Source organism: Dendrobates tinctorius, unplaced genomic scaffold (assembly GCF_039654945.1).
Source record: "Dendrobates tinctorius isolate UK_male_01 unplaced genomic scaffold, ASM3965494v1 ptg000162l, whole genome shotgun sequence".
NCBI classification, from domain to species: Eukaryota; Metazoa; Chordata; class Amphibia; order Anura; family Dendrobatidae; genus Dendrobates; species Dendrobates tinctorius.
The window spans coordinates 19,740,387-19,762,030 of record NW_027361829.1 but is presented as its reverse complement, the minus strand read 5'-3'; the positions used below and the strand labels follow the sequence as shown (position 1 = coordinate 19,762,030).

The 21,644-nt window shown below is 41.9% G+C and overlaps 1 protein-coding gene across 1 annotated transcript in view; it reads left to right on the top strand.

Annotated features, from left to right (window-relative positions):
* Positions 1-21,644, top strand: part of GRB10 (growth factor receptor bound protein 10) — a 423,742-nt gene that overhangs the window by 130,921 nt on the left and 271,177 nt on the right. Inside the window, exon 2 of the mRNA XM_073549876.1 lies at positions 5,297-5,380. Coding sequence (XP_073405977.1) covers positions 5,321-5,380 — 60 coding nt within the window. The 5' untranslated portion in view covers positions 5,297-5,320. The remainder of the gene's footprint in view (positions 1-5,296; positions 5,381-21,644) is intronic.

Here is a 21,644-nt window from a genome sequence, read left to right as displayed (position 1 = left end):
CTCAATGCCGACTTTTATTCCCCATTGACTTGCATTGGGGTCGGGTTTCGGACAAAACTCCAACTTTCTTTGCCCTAGTTGGACCAGTTTCATCCGACTCAAATTTTGTTTCATTCGGGTTTCACGAAACCCGATCCGACCAAAGTCGCTCAACTCTACTAAAAATCCATACAATTTTTGCAGGTGATAGAGTAAGTTACTTCCAAGCTAATACTTTGACTGCTAAATCTGTCCCCCTACAGCATCTTAAGGTTTTCCTGGATATGTAGCATTGTCTAATTGGTTGCTAATAATTAAATGTTAATATCTATTTTTCATACAAGGAGTCCTTTGTATTTTCAACTTGGTCTGTATCTGTAACAGAACTCCAAAATTGGTTCTCATAACCATTTTGGTACTTTGTTTAAAAGTAACCTTTTAGGCCTGGTGCTCATGATTTGGAACTGGCAGTGCATGTTCGCAGCGTCCAAAGTCCTGCCGTCTATTGAATGCAGGTGAATAAATGCACTTGGGCAGAAGAAATAAGATGTATAATTATGTGCTTAATTGTAAAACACTGGGTAAAGCTTTCAATGAAAGACCTGGGTGTATGGGTGGACACCAAACTCGCATTTAGTGGCCAGTGTCAGGCAGCTGTTGCAAAGGTGAATAAAATAATGGGATGCATTAAGAGGCATAGATGCTCACGAGGAGAAGATAATTTTACCTCTATATAAGTCACCAGTGCGACCACACTTAGAATACAGTGTACAGTTCTGGTCTCGGGTGTATAAGAAAGACATAGCTGAACTGGAGCGGGTGCAGAGAAGAGCGACCAAGGTTATTATGGAACTGGGGGGGTCTCTGCAATACCAAGACAGGTCATTAAACTTGGGGTTTAGTTTGGAAAAGCGAAGGCTTAGGGGTGATCTTATTGCAATGTATAAATGAGGGGACAGTACAAAGACCTTTCTAATCTTTTTACTCTTAGACCTGGGACAAGGGGGCATCTACGTCTGGAGGAAAGAAGGTTTAAGCATACTCACCGTTGCGGATTCTTTAGTGTGAGAGCAGTGAGACTATTGAACTGTTGTATGATGTTGTAACGAATGATTCACTGCTAAAGTTTAGGAAGGGCCTGGATGCCTTTCTTGAAAAGTATGTTACAGGATATAGGAGAGTCCTTGATAGTACGTTGATCCAAGGAACTAGTCTGATTGCCATATGTATAATAAGGCAAGTAAAAAGCAGCCACATCCTATGAGTGTACAAAGTCAGGGTAACACTGTTACTTGAATTATTTATTTGCTGTCAATAGTGGACTCAATGTGGATCAGTCGCTAATGAACAAGAAATAACGAGTTATAACGAGTGTGGAAACCACAAGTACGACCAAAAGATCCATAAAATAGAAAAGATGCTTAATTGAGTAATTTGGACAAAAACTGGGTTCGTGAACGTGTGCAAAACAGGCACAAATTGCAACAGTGCAAGACAAAAGATGTTTAGACCCAGAGCCAACCACAATACACTGCTCAAACAAAGCAGGGGTCTCAAACTTGCGGCCTTGCCCCCTGACGAAGGTGTTCCGAAACGCGCGTTGGGGCGGACACAGGGACCCTGTTTGCCCATAACTGCGTCTTCCAGGTAATATGCAATATCTGTATGCAAGTATATTATGATCTTCACTGGATTCGCTGCCTATCAGCTTTTTTGCTAGCAATTGTTCTATAGGTACTCTATTATGATACATTTGCTAATTAGGCCTTTGCTATATGTTTCATGTGGCACTTGCCTTCTATATATGACAATATTTTTTAGCACGATTGGCATCATGGTTTACTGTGTCCCTATCCGCTTGCAATGATTATTTAGCTATGAAGCATGTTGTATTTGTTCCTTGCCCTACCATTTAAATAAATCAATTTTATTATGACCATTGGTTGTTGTTTGGATTCGTCCTCCCTCCTGTTCTATATGAATTTTACAACCGGTCAATTATAGTCCTCGGTAGCTCTATGTAGTGGTCCGTTGACTACAATTGGGTTTGATATGTCTGCGAGATTTTCCCACATGATATCTATACCGGTTTTCACTATCCCTTCTGTTCAAACAAACTAATAAAGGGAACACTTAAACAGCAGAATATAACTCCAAGGAAATCCAACTTCTGTGAAATAAAACTGTCTACTTAGCAAGCAACACTGATTGACAATCAATTTCACATGCTGTTGTGCAAATGGAATAGACAACAGATGGAAATTATTGGCAATTATCAAGACCTCCTCAAAGGAGTGGTTCTGCAGGTGGGACCACAGACCACATCTCCGTACCAATGCTTTTTGGCTGTTTTGGTCACTTTTGAATGTTGGTTATGCTTTCACACTCGTGGTAGCATGAGATGGACTCTACAACCCACGCAAGTTGCTCAGGTAGTGCAGCTCTTCCAGGATGGCACATCAATGTGAGCTGTGGCAAGAAGGTTTGCTGTCTGTCAGCGTAGTGTCCAGAGGCTGGAGGCACTACTAGGAGACAGGCCAGTACACCAGGAGATGTGGAGGGGGTGTAGGAAGGCAACAACCCAGCAGCAGGACCACTACCTCAGCCTTTGTGCAAGGATGAACAGGAGGAGCACTGCCATAGCCCTTCAAAATGACCTCCAGCAGGCCACAAATGTGCTTATATGTGCACAAACTGTTAGAAACCGACTCCATGAGGTTGGGCTGAGGGCACGATGTCCACAGATGGGGGTTGTGCTCACAACCCAACACCATGCAGGATGCTTGGCATTTGCCACAGAACACCAGGATTGGCAAACTCGCCACTGGAACACTGCTCTTCACAGATGAAAGCAGGTTCACACTGAGCACATGTGACAGTCTGGAGATGCTGTGGAGGGCGATCTGCTGCCTTCACCATCCTTCAGTATGACCGGTTTGGCAATGGGTCAGTTATGGTGTAGGGTGGCATTTCTTTGGAGGGCCACACTGTGTTGGGCTGAGGGCATAACCTCCATCTGTGGACATCGGGCCCTCAGACCTTCCTCATGGAGTTGGTTTCTAAGAGTTTGTGCAGACACATGCGCATTTGTGGCCTGCTGGAGGTCATTTTGCATGGCTCTGGCAGTGCTCCTCCTGTTCCTCCCTTGCACAAAGGCTGAGGTAGCTGTCCTGCTGCTGGGTTGTTGCCATCTTACGGCCCCCTCCACGTCTCCTGGTGTTCTGGCCTGTCTCCTGGTAGTGCCTCTGGACACTACGCTCACACACAGCAAAACTTCTTGCCACAGCTTGCATTGATGTGCCATCCTGGATAAGCTGCCCTACCTGAGCCACTTGTGTGCGTTGTAGAGTCCATCTCATGCTACCTCGAGTGTGAAACACAACCAACATTCAAGTGATCAAAACATCAGCCAGAAAGCATTGGTACTATGATGTGGTCTGTGGTCCCCACCTGCAGAACCACTCCTTTATTGAGGGTGTCTTGATTGCCAATAATTTCCATCTGTTGTCTTTTCCATTTGCACAACAGCATGTGAAATTGATTGTCAATCAGTGTCGCTTCCTAAGTGGACAGTTTGATTTCACAGAATTTTGACTTGCTTTGAGTTATATTCTGTTTAAGTATTCACTTTATTTTTTTTGAGCAGTGTATATACATATGTTACAACAATGTTAAGAGTCCCCATCATTCAAAAAAGATATATATGGAATATATTTACCAAAGGTCATAGCCATATGTACAGCTATATTATAGAAACCATTACAATTGAGGTAATACAAGGACTGGTGGGGGAAATAGAAGATTGGGGAAACAGAAATGGGATAAATATAAGCACTGATTGTTGCCTACAGTTGGGTCAGACAATGAACACCTGTAATTAAGTCAAATATAGCCTCACTATTTTAGTATATCCCAAACCCATTGTGTGGTAAATATCCCCTTAGCCACATAGGGCCTCCCAGTAACCAATCCCTAAATCATCTGCCATTGGAAATTGGTCCATAAGCAAAATTACTTCAAAAGCGGTGACACAAGTGTGGTGGTCCGGATCAGTGTGTCTACCCTGAAGTGTGTTTTGGAGACTTGCTGATTAGTCAGGGGGAAATTTCGACTAATATGGTTATCATAACTCTGTGGGAATTACATAATTGCAAGAGCTCTGTCCACGTCAGAAATTTTCGGAGATGTTCTGTCTCCCTGGCAATGCGCCGTGAAACTGGGCTGTACACTCATGGTCTTCACTGACTCCATGATCATGTCTATGCAGGCAGAAAGTTGCACGCATGCTCAAGATTTCAAGAGTCTGAGGGGACTCCGCTCTTGCAAATTGTCACTCCCATGGGGGTTTGATAGGATTAAGTAGCAAGATTGGTCTAAAGAAAACACCTTCCTCCATGAGGGGTTGTGTGGGGGTGGAGGAACAAAATGGTGTTTGTTATTCTCAGTAGGAATTCACAGCTCCCACTCCTTTCAGTGTTTGGACATGCTCATTAAACACTTGACATAGAATAGGTGGGGATCAGCGGAGTTGGTCTGTTGCTGCTAATGGACATGTGAGCTTCCTGGAACAAACAATAGTAAATTTAGTATTTGTATTCAGAATTTACATGGTGGTTTCAGAACCAGCACCAGACCTGTTCATGAATTCTGTATGTGGTGCTGCTCTGCTGCCAGTTCAGATCAAGCCCAGATATGTAAAAAAAAACAAAAAAAAACTTTAAAGCTAGTCATGGTTCTATTTATATAATCTTGTAACATCTGCATTATTCAATGTTGAGGTTGGGAAGTATAAATAAAGGGACACTTGCTTCTACATGCCTCATGACTGCTGGGGTTATGGGTGCAAATCCCCCCAAGGGTGACATGTGCAAGGAATTTGTTCTCCCTGGGTTTGCACTGGTTTCCTCCAGCATGTCAGCTATTGCCTCATAGGCTGGAGTCTTACTGCCGTATTTCTCGTGTGGTAATCGCATCGCAGGCACAGCACTGACTGGCCGACACCTCTCCTGACCTGAGCGTGACATTGTGATGTATTACTATGCAGCTGTCAAGCTCGGGTCAGGAGAGCCAACAGCCAGTGTGAGTTTTACGATGCGATTCCCGCATGAGAAATACGGCAGTGTCTCTGCCCATAAAGTGATACCGGTCAGATTTGAAAAACTTGTCCTGGTGAGGACAGTGCAAAGTTATTCTGAGATGGCTTTTCGTTCCCCAGCCTTATCGGTTCTAATTAATGTATGCAGATTTTGTGAAATTGGTTAATAGATCATCTTTCAACGTCAGTAATGTCGTTCTTTTTTTTTTTTTTTCTTACCAGGTGTTGGCAAAAGTTAAAACTGATATGAATAAACAGATGGCTTTATCTGGATGTCCAGATGCTTTTTTACTCCCGTATTATCAGGTAAAGTAGTAATAAAATTAGCAAATATCAAAACAATTTATAATCTAGTACTTGCCACATACCCACGTCTCAGCACGTGACCTGGGGTTGCGCCTGCAAGGGTTAAACTATCTCCTCTCACTCAGTCCATCATTCACCCTCTGTCCCATGCTGCAATGGTAGCATAAATCATACCCCAACACAGCCCACGCGCCCAGCTTTTACACACTGCCACCACTCACCGAACACACGGATGAGGAGTCCCGGAAGTACTACTGTCTGCCTGCCAATCACCAGGATCATACACGCTAAGGCTATGGATTCTTTTAGCGCATGCAAAGTTCAAACTTAAAGTTTTAGGCTTTAATAGAAAAGATACTGTGCTTACAATAAAAATGAAAATCAAGTGACCTACAAATGCTAAACAGTTAAAAACTAAATGGAGAAACTTACAGAAATATGTAAACTTTTCAGTCTGGTATTCTGCTCCCTGAGGGGGGGGATGATTATGAAATGGATCACATCAGCTTGGCTGTCCCTCAGTCTGTGAATGACTGACTGTGTATGGGCCTAATTTATAGGTTTAGCCTGCAGATCAGATTTCTAGACCAGTCTCTCGTGTTAATATTCTAAATCCTGGTTTGTGACTGGACCATGGTTAATTTACCAATGAATACATTATTTTTTCTAAATGTTCTTGTCTTAGCTTTTGTTTCCCACAGTAAATGGAAATTGTCAGGCTGCAAATAGGCCCCAATTGGCATCTGCCCTCAAGGCATCAGAGGTGTGAAATATCCCAATTCTGTGTTCTCAGGAAGGCCCCCTGGGTCTCCGACCAGGAAACTGCCTTTTCTTGGGATAACATGTGTGAACTTTGAAGAACTGCAGCCTGGAAACATATGCTAGTTAACTGCCAGCCATACATGTGCAAATTTTCACTACAGTACTGAATTGCACAAAACTTACAGGAGCCCTCGCCACAATTTACAGCAGCAAGGAGTCTGAACCTGCAGAAGGAGGTGCCTGTTGCTGCCATGCTTGCTCTATACTGTGGATTTCACTGGAGTACAAGTGATTGGATCATTGCACTTCAACTTCCCTATGGGAATAAAAAAAAATTGTTCCTGTCTTTTTTGGAAATGTGTGGTGTAATGGCTGTGTCTCGGCATACAGGAACACAGTTGGTGTGCGGAAAACTACAGTATATAGATATCACAGCTGATTCTTTCTGTGAGATAAATATTTTTAAACAAGCAAAAAAGTGTTTCTTTGAAGAAAACTGCAGCTGCGATCCCATACTGTAATGTCTGTATACTCTGGTATGATCAGACCATGTTCCTGCATGGTGAGACAGCCATTACACAGTACACAGCAAGGGCACATTTATATAAGATTATCTCAGCACAGGAACATTTTTTTATTTACATCCAATTGTGGAACTTGGTACAGTTATATAAGCAGATCTTAAAATCATAATGTTTGAGGGACAACCCCTTCAAATAAAAAAGATGCTAAACTTCTCAAATGTCCCCAGAATATAAATGGACCAAAAAAATCAAGACGGTCTCGACAAGTCTCAAAACTAAAAGCATACATAAAGGCATTCCAAAGTTGTTTGGTCCCGGCTCAGAAATTGGCAAATTAACACAGCACAGTGTGCCTGCTGGGGAGATTCAGTGTACAGTCACAATGGACAACCCCTTTAACCCCTCTACCTTCCTCCGCTCCCTTTTCCCTGCCGCCAAGGTGGTTTTCATATTAGTGGTCAGAATTGTAAAAATTGGCCTGGTCATTGTCACTTGAGGTAATGGCTCTGGAACGCTCCAACGGATCCTACTGAGATTTATTTATTTATTTTTTTTTGACACATACCTCATGTCGGTGGTAAAATTTCTTCGGAAAGGGGTTAAGCTGAGATTCCCTTTGGGGTATGTCCCCACAATGTTTTTTGATTTCTGCACCTACAGTAGTAAATTGGGTTACTTGCGTGTTTTTCATTGCTTAAGTGCGTTTTTTACCTTTAGGTTTGATCGTGTTCTTGACACTGCAGTTTGTTTTTGGTGTCATACTTTAGTCAAAGCTGCTTGGCTTTATATATTTCTGATTTTTTTTTTTTTTTTTTCCAAGAAAACGTTGAGTTGTGAGGATTACATGCACTTTTTTTTTTAATTTTGTTTATTTTTTTCCAGAGTGTTTTAATTTTGAGTTTTACAGATAGATCTTCCCCAGTCTTGAATTTGATGTGGAAAATCCAGAGTATCTGCAAGAGAAACTAACATGTGGGTTTGAATTGTGCGCCATAAGTCAGGTTATGATGGGTAATAAAAGCTCAATGGGCAGGAGATTTGTATAAATCCCATGCACTTTGGAACTGCAAAAGGATGCATTTTTGACACAGTTAAAATATACCAATCAAAAACCTCATTATGAGCACACAGCCTTAAAGACAAAGCACTTTTTTTTTTTTTTTTTTGTTTAAATCATATATGGAGTGTTAAGTCTAAAATCTTATCACTTATTACTATATACACTGCAAAACAGTACGTCATTCTATGAAACCAGGCAACCAACCACTTACTGGTCTGCGTAGAGTACTGTCATGGATAGTAGGAGAGTCTTAAGCAGACCCACAGCTGCCATGACAACCCATTTGCACCCACACCAGGATCGTTTTGCTGGGAACAGGGTTCTGTGTGGCAGTGAGTACTTAAAATGGCAGCCTCCACCTCTCCCAGTGTGCCTTAACCCCTTTATACCCCCAAAGTGGTTTGCACACTAATGACCAGGCCAATTTTTACAACTCTGACCATTGTCCCTTCATGTGGTAAATACTCAAGAATGACTTAAAGGATTCTGGACTGTTTTCTTCATGACATATTGTACTTCATGATAGTGGTAAAACTTCTTTGCTATGACTTGCATTTATTTGTGTATGAAATAGAAATTTGGCAAATTTTTAAATATTTTTTCAACTTTCAAGCTCTGAATTTTTATGGTTTTAAATCAGACATGTCACACAAGGGTTAATAATGAACATTTCCCACATGTCTTTACATCAGCACACTTTTCACTTTTTTTTTTTGCTAGGAATTTATAAGGATTAAGTTGACAAGGTTTTTTTTTTTTTTTTTACTTTCCAAAATTTACTGAAGTCACTTTGTGGGGACTACATGATAAAAAATAACCCAAAGTATCACACAGGATAGGATTAGATGCACAGCTCAGGAACAGTATGTGCCAAAAGGGAGGGCATTTTCATTCCAAAAATTCCACTCATTCCATCTGATTTGCCTTTTGATTTTAAACGCCTCCAGTTTCCAGTTCAACTGACGTTTACAGTGTCCATTAACAATGCTCAGGGACAGTCCTTGAAAGTAGTAGGGATCGATTTGCAGTCTCTATGCTTCTCTCATGGTCAACTTTACGTGGCCTATTCAAGAGTTAGAACTGCCAAAAATCTGTTCGTCTTTGCAAAAATCAAATGTTTATCAAAAGGCTCTTGAATGAGCTGAAGAAATACTATCAATACTTAGGTAATCATTTAGTTAACTTGTGTTTGCAAATCTGTAGTGTTGAGTGTATGATGTGAATCTTTCTTCTTTATATTTTTTATATAGCGCTAACATATTCTGCAGCGCTTTACTGTTTGCACACATCATTACTGTCCCGATGGGGCTCCCAATCTAAATTCCCTACCAGTATGTCTTTGGAATGTGGGAGGAAACCAGAGTACCCAGAGGAAACCCACGCAAACACGGGGAGAACATACAAACTCCTTGCAGGTGTTGTCCTTGGTGGGATTCGAACCCAGGACTCCAGCGCTGCAAGACTGCAGTGCTATCTACTGAGCCACCGTGCTGCCCATGTGAAATGTTTTTGTGCGGCATAATCATTATGATTTGTTATTACAAACCACAGTTACTATTCCCGGGCAACGCCGGTCTCTAGCTAGTATTTAAATAGAATGAGATGTATAAATCAGATTGTAAGGTACTACCTGAGACCTGCGGTGCCACCACCCCAATACCGCAGATCTCAGGTAGTACATTTCAATCTATAGAATTTATAAATATCATTCTATTTAAATGCTACAATCACATAAGTTAATGTTCATTGGTGGGTTTTGGTGAATTTGGTACTTGCCTCATTATATTCTAACCTACTGCTATACTTTTACCTTGCATATTGATCCTACTACCTTTTGACCTTCAGTCCCACATTTGTTTTTGTTCTTTCTTAGTCACCCGGCTACATGCTTTGTATTTTTTTTTTTTTTCTATATTTCAATAAAGTGTTACGTTCAATGATTACACTTTGGTTCCTCTGGTGCTTTGTTTCTAGCACTGCTTGGTCATACAGCAAGACTCTACAGGGAAAGAGCGCCATTTGCCTCCTGGAGCGCAGGTTTTCCTGGAATAGTTCCCGATCTCCATATACAGAACTGCTAAGAGCAGAATCTCTCCTCAACTGACCCCATTTTGGAAATTATACTTGTGGGCGCTAAATGTTTATGCACACTGGGGCTTGGAAGAGAGGTGGGCAATTTGGATTTGGGAGTTTAGAATTTGCTGAATTTTTTTTTTTTTTTTTTTTTTTTTATGGTTAGGGAGCCATTGTCTTTTCCAGAGACTTTGTACTACCAGTAACATGGCAGCTTCTTATATTTCCATTAACAGATGACAGACCTGAGTGGGGACTTTCTTTTTTTGCATGGATTAAGGTGAAGCTTTTATTGGGAACACTTTACTTTGATGTTTTGGGATCACATTTATCCTGGTCTCTACCCTGATCACTTATATCGGGGTTTCAATCTGAATCGTGACTTTATTCATATGAAACCCCCGAGTGATCCATTCACTGAGTCAGCAGAGTTACTCTAAACTGCATCTGGCCTCTGTTTAGCATTGCCCTTTTCAGAAGTGCAAAAAACGCTGGACTGCTTTTATGCACGCCTAAAAACACTGACACCGTTGAATCACAGGTCAGAAAGCATTCACAGTGCCTCAATCTGCTTTATAGGGAATCTTCCACCAAGGATTCTGTCTGAATCGTGCATTTCAGAGATTTACACGGAAATCCTGGTGTTAGCACTCGGCATAGAGCGCAGACACAATGTAATGTGAGATGAGCCTTACTGCGTTTTTTTTTTTTTTTTGAAGACCGAATGAACAAAACCAAGTGAATTTTTTATTTTTATACCGTTCCTCGTGCGGTATAAGTGATTAGACTACGTTATTCTTTTGGTCTGTACAATCGCATCAATACCAGATTTAGATATTGTGACAGCAGCCAAACAGTTGTTTTGTTGCTGACACTTGCTGAAATCTTACAGATCAAAAGAATAAAGTAGTCTAATCACTTATACTGCACTAGGAACGGTGTAAAAAATAACCACTTTTTCATCTGCTGTTACTTTGTTCATTCTGTCTCCCAAAAATCAGAATAGAAAGCGATTTTTAAAAAGTTATCAATAAAAACATCACACAAAAAACTAGCCCTCTCGTGAATGTTGGCAGAAATATGATAATGTAACAGCTCTCAATACGGCAATGCAAAAACTAGTGTTAAAGTCTTCACGTGACAGCAGCCAAACAAAAAACTTAAGACGCTGTTTTTTTTGTTTTTTTTTTGTTTTCCCCCTCTAGTTACCCTCCACGACAGCGCCATATGCCTTACCCCAATAGGGACAGGAAACAGAATTTAAATGGCCCCACCCCACTTCCCCTCTCCAGTGTTTTTTTTTCCTGTCCCTATGTGGCATGAGGAGGTTCTCCTGTGGTGTTCTGTGGCTGGCGACAGTCTTCATATTACCTCAGCAAAACGGGCAGCTGAGGCGATCGTTCCAGCTTTCCCCTCCTGAAACTGCTCCCATTTCCTTGCGACTTGGGACCTTGTCCGCCCTTCCTTTGCCTCCAGGCAAAGAAGGGCAGCAGGAGTCTGGGTCCTCTCGGAGCTCCCCTGCTAGCCTCCTCACCCTTCTACCGCGTGTGTTTTGTGTTGACCGTAAGTTGTCAGATGCGGGGCGCAGTCTGATATCGTCACTTCCGGTTGCATTCCACGGTGGAACGCACAACTGGGAAATGCGCTTCTGGGACACGTGCGCTTGCGGAAAGCAGAACAATGCATACTCCGGGCTTCCCTCTGATGGGGAATTAACTGGAATCACCTGCACCTGGGGGCACTTTCAGAGACTGAGGAGGAGGGTCATCCTATCAGGATGATGTGCTGACATCTTGGCCCTATATAAGGGGTCCAGATACACACCACAAGGTAGGACCTTTCCTGTTATGGAGGGTGGTCGTTCTTCTGCTCTGCATTTGCAGAACCCAGTGCTGTCCTAAACCCAGTAAGTACTTGGCTTGCTGTCTTTCTTTGGAACAGGAATGTCCTTGGGAGTTATACTTGTGGTCCCTTCTCTCCTCTTTTCAGGGAGACAAGGATCCTGCTCCAAAAAGAAAAGACTTGTCTTATAAATGTGCCATCTGTCTTAGAAAATTGCATTCATGCAAAAAACACCTGTCAGAATTGCACAGACAAAATAGTCACAGGAACAAACTTGTTTTAAAAATTTATTTTTTCTTCACTGTCCAATGGTATAAAGTTCTGTGACACACCTGTTTTTCAATGTGATCACTGCACCCCTAGATTAATTCATTGAGGTGTACATTGGCAGAACCATAATCATAAGTGATCCCGTATTACACCCTCAAACCATTCCAGCAAATTGTGTACTACAATATGGTTCTTCCCTTCTGAGCTTTGGACTGCGCCTCAAATTAGTATGACCACATATGAGGTATTGGCTTACTCAGGAAAATTGCGTAACATTTCGTGGTCTATTTTCTCCTGGTAACATTTTAGTGGAAAAATGGTAATTTTCCATTGACTCAGTCCAATGATGTGCAATTCTATGAATCATCTGAAGATTAGAAATGCTCACCACACCTCTGACTTCTTCAAGAAGTGGATTTCCAAAATGGGGTCACTTGTGAATAAACATTGTAAACCCCAACATCAGGGGCTCTGCAAACACATGGCACTCACTTTCTATTCCAGCTACAGTGGGGAAAAGTATTTGGTCAGCCACCAATTGTGCACGTTCTCACTTAAAAAGATGACATCATAGGTAGACCACAACTATGAGAGTCCAAATGAGAAGGCAAATCCAGAAAATCACCTTGTCTGATTTGGCAAGATTTATTTTTCAAATTATGGTGGAAATTAAATATTTGTTAGCAAAAGTTCATCTCAATATTTTTAGATTTCCTTTGTTGGCAATGACAGAGGTCAAACGTTTTCTGTAAGTCTTCACAAGGTTGGCACACGCTGTTGGTATGTTAGCCTATTCCTCCATGCAGATCTCTTCTAGAGCAGTGATTTTTCAGGCCTGTCGCTGGGCAACACGGACTTTCATATCCCTCCAAAGGCTTTCTATGGGGTTGAGATCTGGAGACTGGCAAGGCCACTCCAGGACCTTCATATGCGTCTTGTAAAGCCTCTCCTTCGTTGCCCTGGCCAGTATGCTTAGGATCATTATAATGAAAGACCCATCCATGTTTCATCTTCAATGCTCTTGCTGATGGAAGGAGGTTTGCACTCAATCTCACGATACATGGCCTCATTCATTCTTTCATGTACACGTATCAGTCATCCTGGTCCCTTTGCAGAGAAACGGCTCCAAAGCATGATGTTGCCACCCCCATGCTTCACACTAGGTATGGTGTTCTTGTCTCCTCCAAACACAAGTTTTGTTTCAATCAAACAGTTCTACTTTGGTTTCATCAGACCATATGACATTCTCCCAATACGCTTCTGGATAATCCAAATGCGCTGTAGCAAACTTAAGACGGGCCCCGACATGTACTGGCTTAAGCTGGGGGACACGTCTGGCACTTCAGGATCAGAGTCCCTGGTGGCGTAGTGTTACCGATGGTAGGCCCCCCCCCCCCAGCTGTATGCCGGTCATTCACTAGGTCCCCCATGTGGTTCTGGGATTTTTGCTTCACTGTTCTTGTGATAATTTTGACCCCACAGGTTGAGGGAGTAGTCTTGTATGCCTTCCATTTTCTTATTGTTCCCACAGTTGATTTCATCACACCAAGCTGCTTGCCTATTGCAGGTTCAGTCTTCCCAGCCTGGTGCAGGGCTGCAATTTTGTTTCTGGTGTCCTTTGAGAGCTCTTTAGTCTTCACCATAGTGGAGTTTGGAATGTGACTGTTTGAACTTATCAGTATAAAGACACCTGTCCACAACCTCAAACAGGTGCTATTACTACAGGTAATGAGTGGAGAATAGAGGAGCCTCTTAATGAAGTTATAGGTGCATTTTTTAGGTGACCAAATACTTACTTTCAACCATAATTTACAAAATCTTTCCAAATCGGACAAGGTGACTTTCTGGATGTCTTCTCGTTTTGACGCTCACAGTTGTGGTCTATCTATGATGTCAATTACAGGCCTCTATCATCTTTTTAAGGGGCAGAACTTGCACAATTGGTGGCTGACTAAATATCGGTGTACTCGGGAGGAATTGTACAACAGATTTTGTGGTTTTTCTCCTGTTACCCTTGTGAAAAAATATTTGGGACTAAAGCAACATTATTGTGGGAAAAATTAAAATGCTCATTTTATTTCCTCCCACACTGTTTTAATCCCTGTGAAGTTAGTTTTTTTTTTTTATTTTTTCTTCCATATTCAGTTTTTGCGAAGCACCTGAAGGGTTAATAAACTTCTTGAATGTGGTTTTGAGCACTTTCAGGGGTGCAGTTTTAAGGATGGTGTCACTTTTTGGGCATCTTGTCATATAGACCCCTCAAAGTCCCTTCAAAAGTGATGTGGTCCTTTTTTTTTAAAAAAAAATTTTGTTGGGAAAATTAGAAATCGCTGGTCAACTTTTAACCCTTAGGCTATGTGCACACGTTGCGGATTTTCATGTGGATCCGCAGCGTTTTTGACGTGCAGAATTGCATGAAATCTGCAGTCTAGAGCACATCTAATGTTAGTAAATGGTGACTGAATTGCTGTGCACATGCTGCGGAAAAATCCTTGCAGATTTGCAGCGGTTTGTTTTCCGCAGCATGTCAATTCTTTTTGTGGATCTGCAGCAGCGGTTTCCAGTCTGGCACATGAAGAAAAATTTTTCCTTCCCTTTCCCTAACCCAATACCACCTAACAAATTCAAACACCAAAAACTCCTAACAATCTGCAAGCGTTTTCTGCCAAGAGATGTGGATTTTGTGCAGAAAATTCCGTAGACTACGGTAATCTTCAATGTGTGCACTAGGGTGACCGGATCTCATATGGGGGGGAAAAAATGTCAGAATCTTGTTCGTCTGGACCCCACAAAACGATTCCCCTTTCCAGATATTGAGAGAGCCAAAATTCAATTCAGGGATTGTTTTCTTATGACATTTTACTTCATGAAAGAAGTAAAATTGGTTCAATATAACTTGCATTTGAGGAAGTAAGGGGAAAGTGATTGTGAGAAATTACACAGGCACAGCCAGCAAACTAAAATTTGGCAATTTTTAAACTTAATTTTTATAGCCTTAAACCAGAGAGTATTAGGTCACACAATTAACATCTCATGTGACCACAATTTCTGAAAAAAAAATTTTTCTAAGAGGTTATCAGGGTATGTGCACACTAGGGTGACCGCAAAAAATCGATGTCGGAATTTTGTCCGTCTGGACCCCACAAAACGATTCCCCTTTCCAGATATTGAGAGAGCCAAAATTTGAGCTCGATCAAACGACGTTAACCCGTGCCGCTCGTCGCTCAAAGTTTGAAAAAATCCAAATTGAGGTATTTTAAGATTTAGGTATTTTGCATAGTCTGTTAGACTATAAAGAATGTGACAACAACATTGCAGAAATAGCCCTGACCAAATTTTCGAACCATTTGTGGTATTTGAATGCAGAGTTGGTGGGATTATCGTTTTTTGATCCCACCATTACAGACAATGAAAAGTTGTTAATGGCTAATAAATTGCTCAGTAGCACAGATGAACCATCAGGGCACGCTAGGGTTGTAAATCCAAAAGTTAGGAAAGAAAAATTAAAAGAGGTAGGAAGTAACCGACTTTAACGACCTTCTGACAAAAGATGAAGAACAAAAGCAATATGTCCTGCAAGTTGTAAGCAAATGCCGAGCATTATATTCTGACGTTTCAAAAACAACTTTAACAAAAGCTCTAGAATAGATTAGATAACTATGTAAAATTATCAACTCATGTAGGTTAGCGTGCTCTGATGGTTCATCTGTGCTACTGAGCAATTTATTAGCCATTAACAACTTTTCATTGTCTGTAATGGTGGGATCAAAAAACGATAATCCCACCAACTCTGCATTCAAATACCACAAATGGTTCGAAAATTTGGTCAGGGCTATTTCTGCAATGTTGTTGTCACATTCTTTATAGTCTAACAGACTATGCAAAATACCTAAATCTTAAAATACCTCAATTTGGATTTTTTCAAACTTTGAGCGACGAGTGGCACGGGTTAACGTTGTTTGATCGAGCTCAAATTTTGGCTATCTCAATATCTGGAAAGGGGAATCGTTTTGTGGGGTCCAGACGGACAAAATTCCAACATCGATTTTTTGCGGTCACCCTAGTGTGCACATACCCTGATAACCTCTTAGAAAAATTTTTTTTCAGAAATTGTGGTCACGTGAGATGTTAATTGTGTGACCTAATACTCTCTGGTTTAAGGCTATAAAAATTAAGTTTAAAAATTGCCAAATTTTAGTTTGCTGGCTGTGCCTGTGTAATTTCTCACAATCACTTTCCCCTTACTTCCTCAAATGCAAGTTATATTGAACCAATTTTACTTCTTTCATGAAGTAAAATGTCATAAGAAAACAATCCCTGAATTGGTAGAAGTTGTGGAAGCATTCCAGAGTTGCTACCTTAAGTCGGGGTCACACTTGCGAGAAACTCGCACTAGTCTCACATCTCATGCCACCGTCACTCTGGACCGGAGTGTGCAGCTGCATGTATTACTATGCAGCTGAGCGCTCCTGTCCGGAGTACCGGCGGCAGTGCCGGGTATTGAGATGTGAGACTTGTGGGAGTTTCTAGCAAGTGTGACCCCAGCCTTATAAAGTGACACTGTTAATTTATAATTCTTTTAGCCTGATCAGGAAGGTGAAAACAGGCAGGGTGGTTTGGGGGAGTGAAGGGATTAAAGGGGGTGTCCGGGCCAGATTGGTAAGTCTGCAGTCGTTCTGTGTGACTGTACACTTGTGAATTCCCCTCCCAGGGCACGGACTGTGCGCTGCGATTCCCTGTTTTTTGAGCCTGGCCTGGCCGGTATGTAATCAGCCAGAGCCTGTCCAGTGAGGGCGGCTATGCTCCCCACACTTGTATGTAGTGAGGCTGCACCACCTAGTTCATTATGCCCACTGGACTGTTAAATAACCAGTCATGGTGCGGCCTCGCTCAATGCAAGTGTAGGGAGAGAGCCCACTCACTGGACAGGCACTGGCTGGGAGTATGTAGAACACATTTATACCCTCCTGACAGATCCCCACAGAGCAGTGCTAGTGAAATTCACAAAACTCCAGTCAGTGACTGCAGACTTATTGTTTTGGACTGGACAAACTTTTTAATCACTCTGCTGCTGTTGTATCAAAAAAATTCAACATAACAAAGAAAAATCTAAATCAACTAATATGGAAAAAAGCTACGAGACAATCCAGTTGATAAAATAAAGGAACTGATTTAGACATGCTCATGGCAAAGGTCACTGCATTGACTGTTCCAGAAACTGAAAACTATGATCTTGAAATATGCTGTAAAATTCTGCCTGTACATACTGTAAAGTGCTAAGGAGCAAATTTTCTTCCTGACCACTAGATGGCATATTTTGATCATGTTTGCTTCATACTGTGTGCATGCACTTTACGGTATATAGTTTTTTTTTTTACCCTGCTAATTGAGCTTTGAGACTATGACAAGTAATTTCAATGTTTTATAGCAAATTGGCATTGTATTATACTTGTTCAATGCACGGAGTCTCGAGATCTTACCTTTCTTATATTTATGAATCAGAGTTTTTTTCACAAGGTCAAATGTGCAAGGTTTTTTTTTTCCTTGCACTGCTACCCTGAATGATCTGCCATATGGTTCCAGAAATAAGGGCCTTTTATATTTGATGCTAACTTTTATGGTCTTTAAAATATGATGGTAGATACAGGAGTCTTTAGGCTGATTTACATAATTACCCTGAGCCACTCCCCTTAAAAATCATAAAACTCAGCCCGAAACATAAAAAAAATCTTTCTCTCAAACCATATGTACAACACTAAGAAATTAAAGAACCTGGAGGAGCAGTGAGAAGAACTACCCCCACTTGTAAACTTGTAATGAACAAGATTGGGAATCTGTCTTGGCATAGATCAGAATTATTGCTATATGGGCTTAAAACAATGTGTTTTTTCCTTGGGTTTATGCCTTCATTCACCAATCTTTAGATGTGAGCATGCTGGATAATGGAAACAGGTGTTTGAAAACTCTTTACAATTGTCAACAAATCAAATTACTAATGTTTGTCAATTTCTTAGAAAATGCAAGCCATTTAAATTGAAGTGCTGGGGAGGGTATGTTTTCACGGACAGTAAACGCTGTGGTTTGGATGCTGCATACATCCACCGCGCCCAATCCACTGTGGCCAGATGTTATGGCATAGTGATGGGATTTCATGAAATCCAATGCCTACTACCGTGTTTCCCCGAAAGTAAGACCCTGTCTTACATTAATTTTACCCCAAAAAGTCCCACCCTGTCTTACTTTCGGGGGAGGTCTTACACATTAGCCGAAAAAAAATGACAATTTCTTTTTAACCAATAAATTAACATTTATTAACATGCTGTTATACCCCATAACAGTGCCGTATCCCACTGCACACAGCCCCACACCCCATAACAGTGCCGTATCCCACTGCACACAGCCCCATACCCTATACAGTACATGTTTCCCTACTTGGTTTTTAAATGCTGGACGTTTTCCTCTGCGGTGCGGCTGTGGGTGCGGAAGGCCTGTGCTGCAGGGAACGCTGTGCCAATCAGCAGGGAAACAGCGGTGACGTGGGGCTGGGGCGGCCAATTACAGCCCGAGCTGCTGGACCAATCAGTGCTCGAGCCGGGGGCCGGCGGTGACGTGGGGAACAGGGGCGGCCAATGAGCTGTTGAGCTGGGCGGATTGCGGGGTTAACACGGCGAGTTAACCCCATGAGCGCTGGACCCGCCCAGCTGCACCTGAGGACACCTCTGGAGCCTGGGGACCCAATGGGGGACAGCGGCGGCCCAAAGGTAAGGGCCTTACATTTCACAGCGGCCCCCAACCCTGCCTTACATTCGGGGGAGGCCTTACATTGAAGGACCCCCCCCCCCCCCGTAACCCCCACCCTGTCTTACTTTCGGGGGGGTCCTACTTTCGGGGAAACACGGTATGCGCACAGGGACGCCTCCAGCTCTCCTGTGGAGACTTGCATGCGGCACGTTTTTCAAGACCACAGCATGTCAATTTATCTGCGTCCAAAGTGCTGCCAATTACTGACCATGGGAACGTAGCAGAAGAGTTTGTTTTTTTTTTTTTCTTTCTTTTTTTTTCTAGATTGCTTTCATTGTTTCATGATCCTGAAAATCATGAACCAGTCATGGTCTATGCAGTCTTCTAGAAGTCTCCAGCACTATAGTTTAGTGGTTACAATAGTGTCTAAAGTCTGACTGCAAAAGTCTCATGCTTACTAACAGGGCTGTGGAGTCTGAGTCGGTGCTCATTTTAGTCGAGTCGGTATAAAATGGACCAGGTCCGACTCCTAAAATATATAATAAATTGGGTACAGTAACTCAATGCAGGATGTGCTGAATATTTTATCATAGGAATTTGGGAAAGTTATGAAATGTCCTATAAATGGCTGTTCTATTCCTGATCTAAGGCTACATTCACAGTTTTTCCTGCGTTTTTTGAGGATACGTTTTTCAGCTGCAAAAGCCGATCAGCTTTTTAAAAAACTGCATCACCTGAAAGGTTTTTTGAGCTCATAGCTAATGTTTTCAATATCAAAAGCAGATTAGAAATCTGCTCTATCTATCCATTTATCCATATCTGTCTATCCATATCGTATCTGTACCAAAAAGAATGAAAACCGGGTAGTACACAGACTAACACTCCTTTTTTTTTTTTTTTTTTTTTTGCACCAGTCAGGTGCACCTCATAGCTGCCCAAAAGGATGCCCAGGACAGGCATTGCTTGTCTTCAGTAACACATCAGCATCAATTGATAGTTGGAATAAATAGACTGCATTCATCACCACCACATCTTCTTAAGGTGCAGGCTTTATTTTCAAGTGTAGGGGTGTGCAGTATGAGGCTCTGCAGCAGCTGAGGTGTGCAGTATGAGGTTCTGCCCCCCCAGGTTTGATCCTGGCTGCGCCCATGGTGTGAATGTAGCCTGAGGATCTAGGCTTTGTCTTAGCTAAGATAAGTCAGTGTGATATATATATATATATATATATATATATATATATATATATATATATATATATATATATATATATATACACACTCACTGGCCACTTTATTAGGTACACCTGTCCAACTGTGTGTTAAGACTTAATTTCTAATCAGCCAATCACATGGCGGCAACTCAGTGCATTTAGGCATGTAGACATGGTCAAGACAATCTCCTGCAGTTCAAACCGAGCATCAGTATGGGGAAGAAAGGTGATTTGAGTGCCTTTGAACGTGGCATGATTGTTGGTGCCAGAAGGGCTGGTCTGAGAATTTCAGAAACTGCTGATCTACTGGTATTTTCACACACAACCATCTCTAGGGTTTACAGAGAATGGTCCGAAAAAGAAAAAAAAACCAGTGAGCGGCAGTTCTGTGGCCGGAAATGCCTTGTTGATGCCAGAGGTCAGAGGAGAATGGGCAGACTGGTTCGAGCTGATAGAAAGGCAACAGTGACTCAAATTGCCACCCGTTACAACCAAGGTAGGCAGAAGAGCATCTCTGAACGCACAGTGCGTCGAACTTTGAGGCAGATGGGCTACAGCAGCAGAAGACCACACTGGGTACCACTCCTCTCAGCTAAGAACAGGAAACTGAGGCTACAATTTGCACAAGCTCATCGAAATTGGACAGTAGAAGATTGGAAAAACGTTGCCTGGTCTGATGAGTCTCGATTTCTGCTGCGACATTCGGATGGTAGGGTCAGAATTTGGCGTAAACAACATGAAAGCATGGATCCATCCTGCCTTGTATCAACGGTTCAGGCTGGTGGTGGTGGTGTCATGGTGTGGGGAATTTTTTCTTGGCACTCTTTGGGCCCCTTGGTACCAATTGAGCATCGTTGCAACGCCACAGCCTACCTGAGTATTGTTGCTGACCATGTCCATCCCTTTATGACCACAATGTACCCAACATCTGATGGCTACTTTCAGCAGGATAATGCGCCATGTCATAAAGCTCGAATCATCTCAGATTGGTTTCTTGAACATGACAATGAGTTCACTGTACTCAAATGGCCTCCTCAGTCACCAGATCTCAATCCAATAGAGCATCTTTGGGATGAGGTGGAACGGGAGATTCGCATCAGGAATGTGCAGCCGACAAATCTGCGCCAACTGTGTGATGCCATCATGTCAATATGGTCCAAAATCTCTGAGGAATGCTTCCAGCACCTTGTTGAATCTCTGCCACGAAGAATTGAGGCAGTTCTGAAGGCAAAAGGGGGTCCAACCCCTTACTAGCATGGTGTACCTAATAAAGTGGCCAGTGAGTGTGTATGTGTATGTATATGTGTGTGTATATATATATATATATATATATATATATATATATATATATATATATATATATATGTATGTGTGTATATATATATACACATACGCACTGGGGCAAAAAAGTATTTAGTCAGCAATAGTGCAAGTTCCACCACTTAAAAAGATGAGGTGTCTGTAATTTACATCATAGGTAGACCTCAACTATGGGAGACAAACTGAGAAAAAAAAATCCAGAAAATCACATTGTCTGTTTTTTTTTTTTTCATTTTATTTGCATATTATGGTGGAAAATAAGTATTTGGTCAGAAACAAAATTTCATCTCAATACTTTGTGATATATCCTTTGTTGGCAATGACAGAGGTCAAACGTTTTCTGTAAGTCTTCACAAGGTTGCCACACACTGTTGTTGGTATGTTGGCCCATTCCTCCATGCAGATCTCCTCTAGAGCAGTGATGTTTTTGGCTTTTCGCTTGGCAACACGGACTTTCAACTC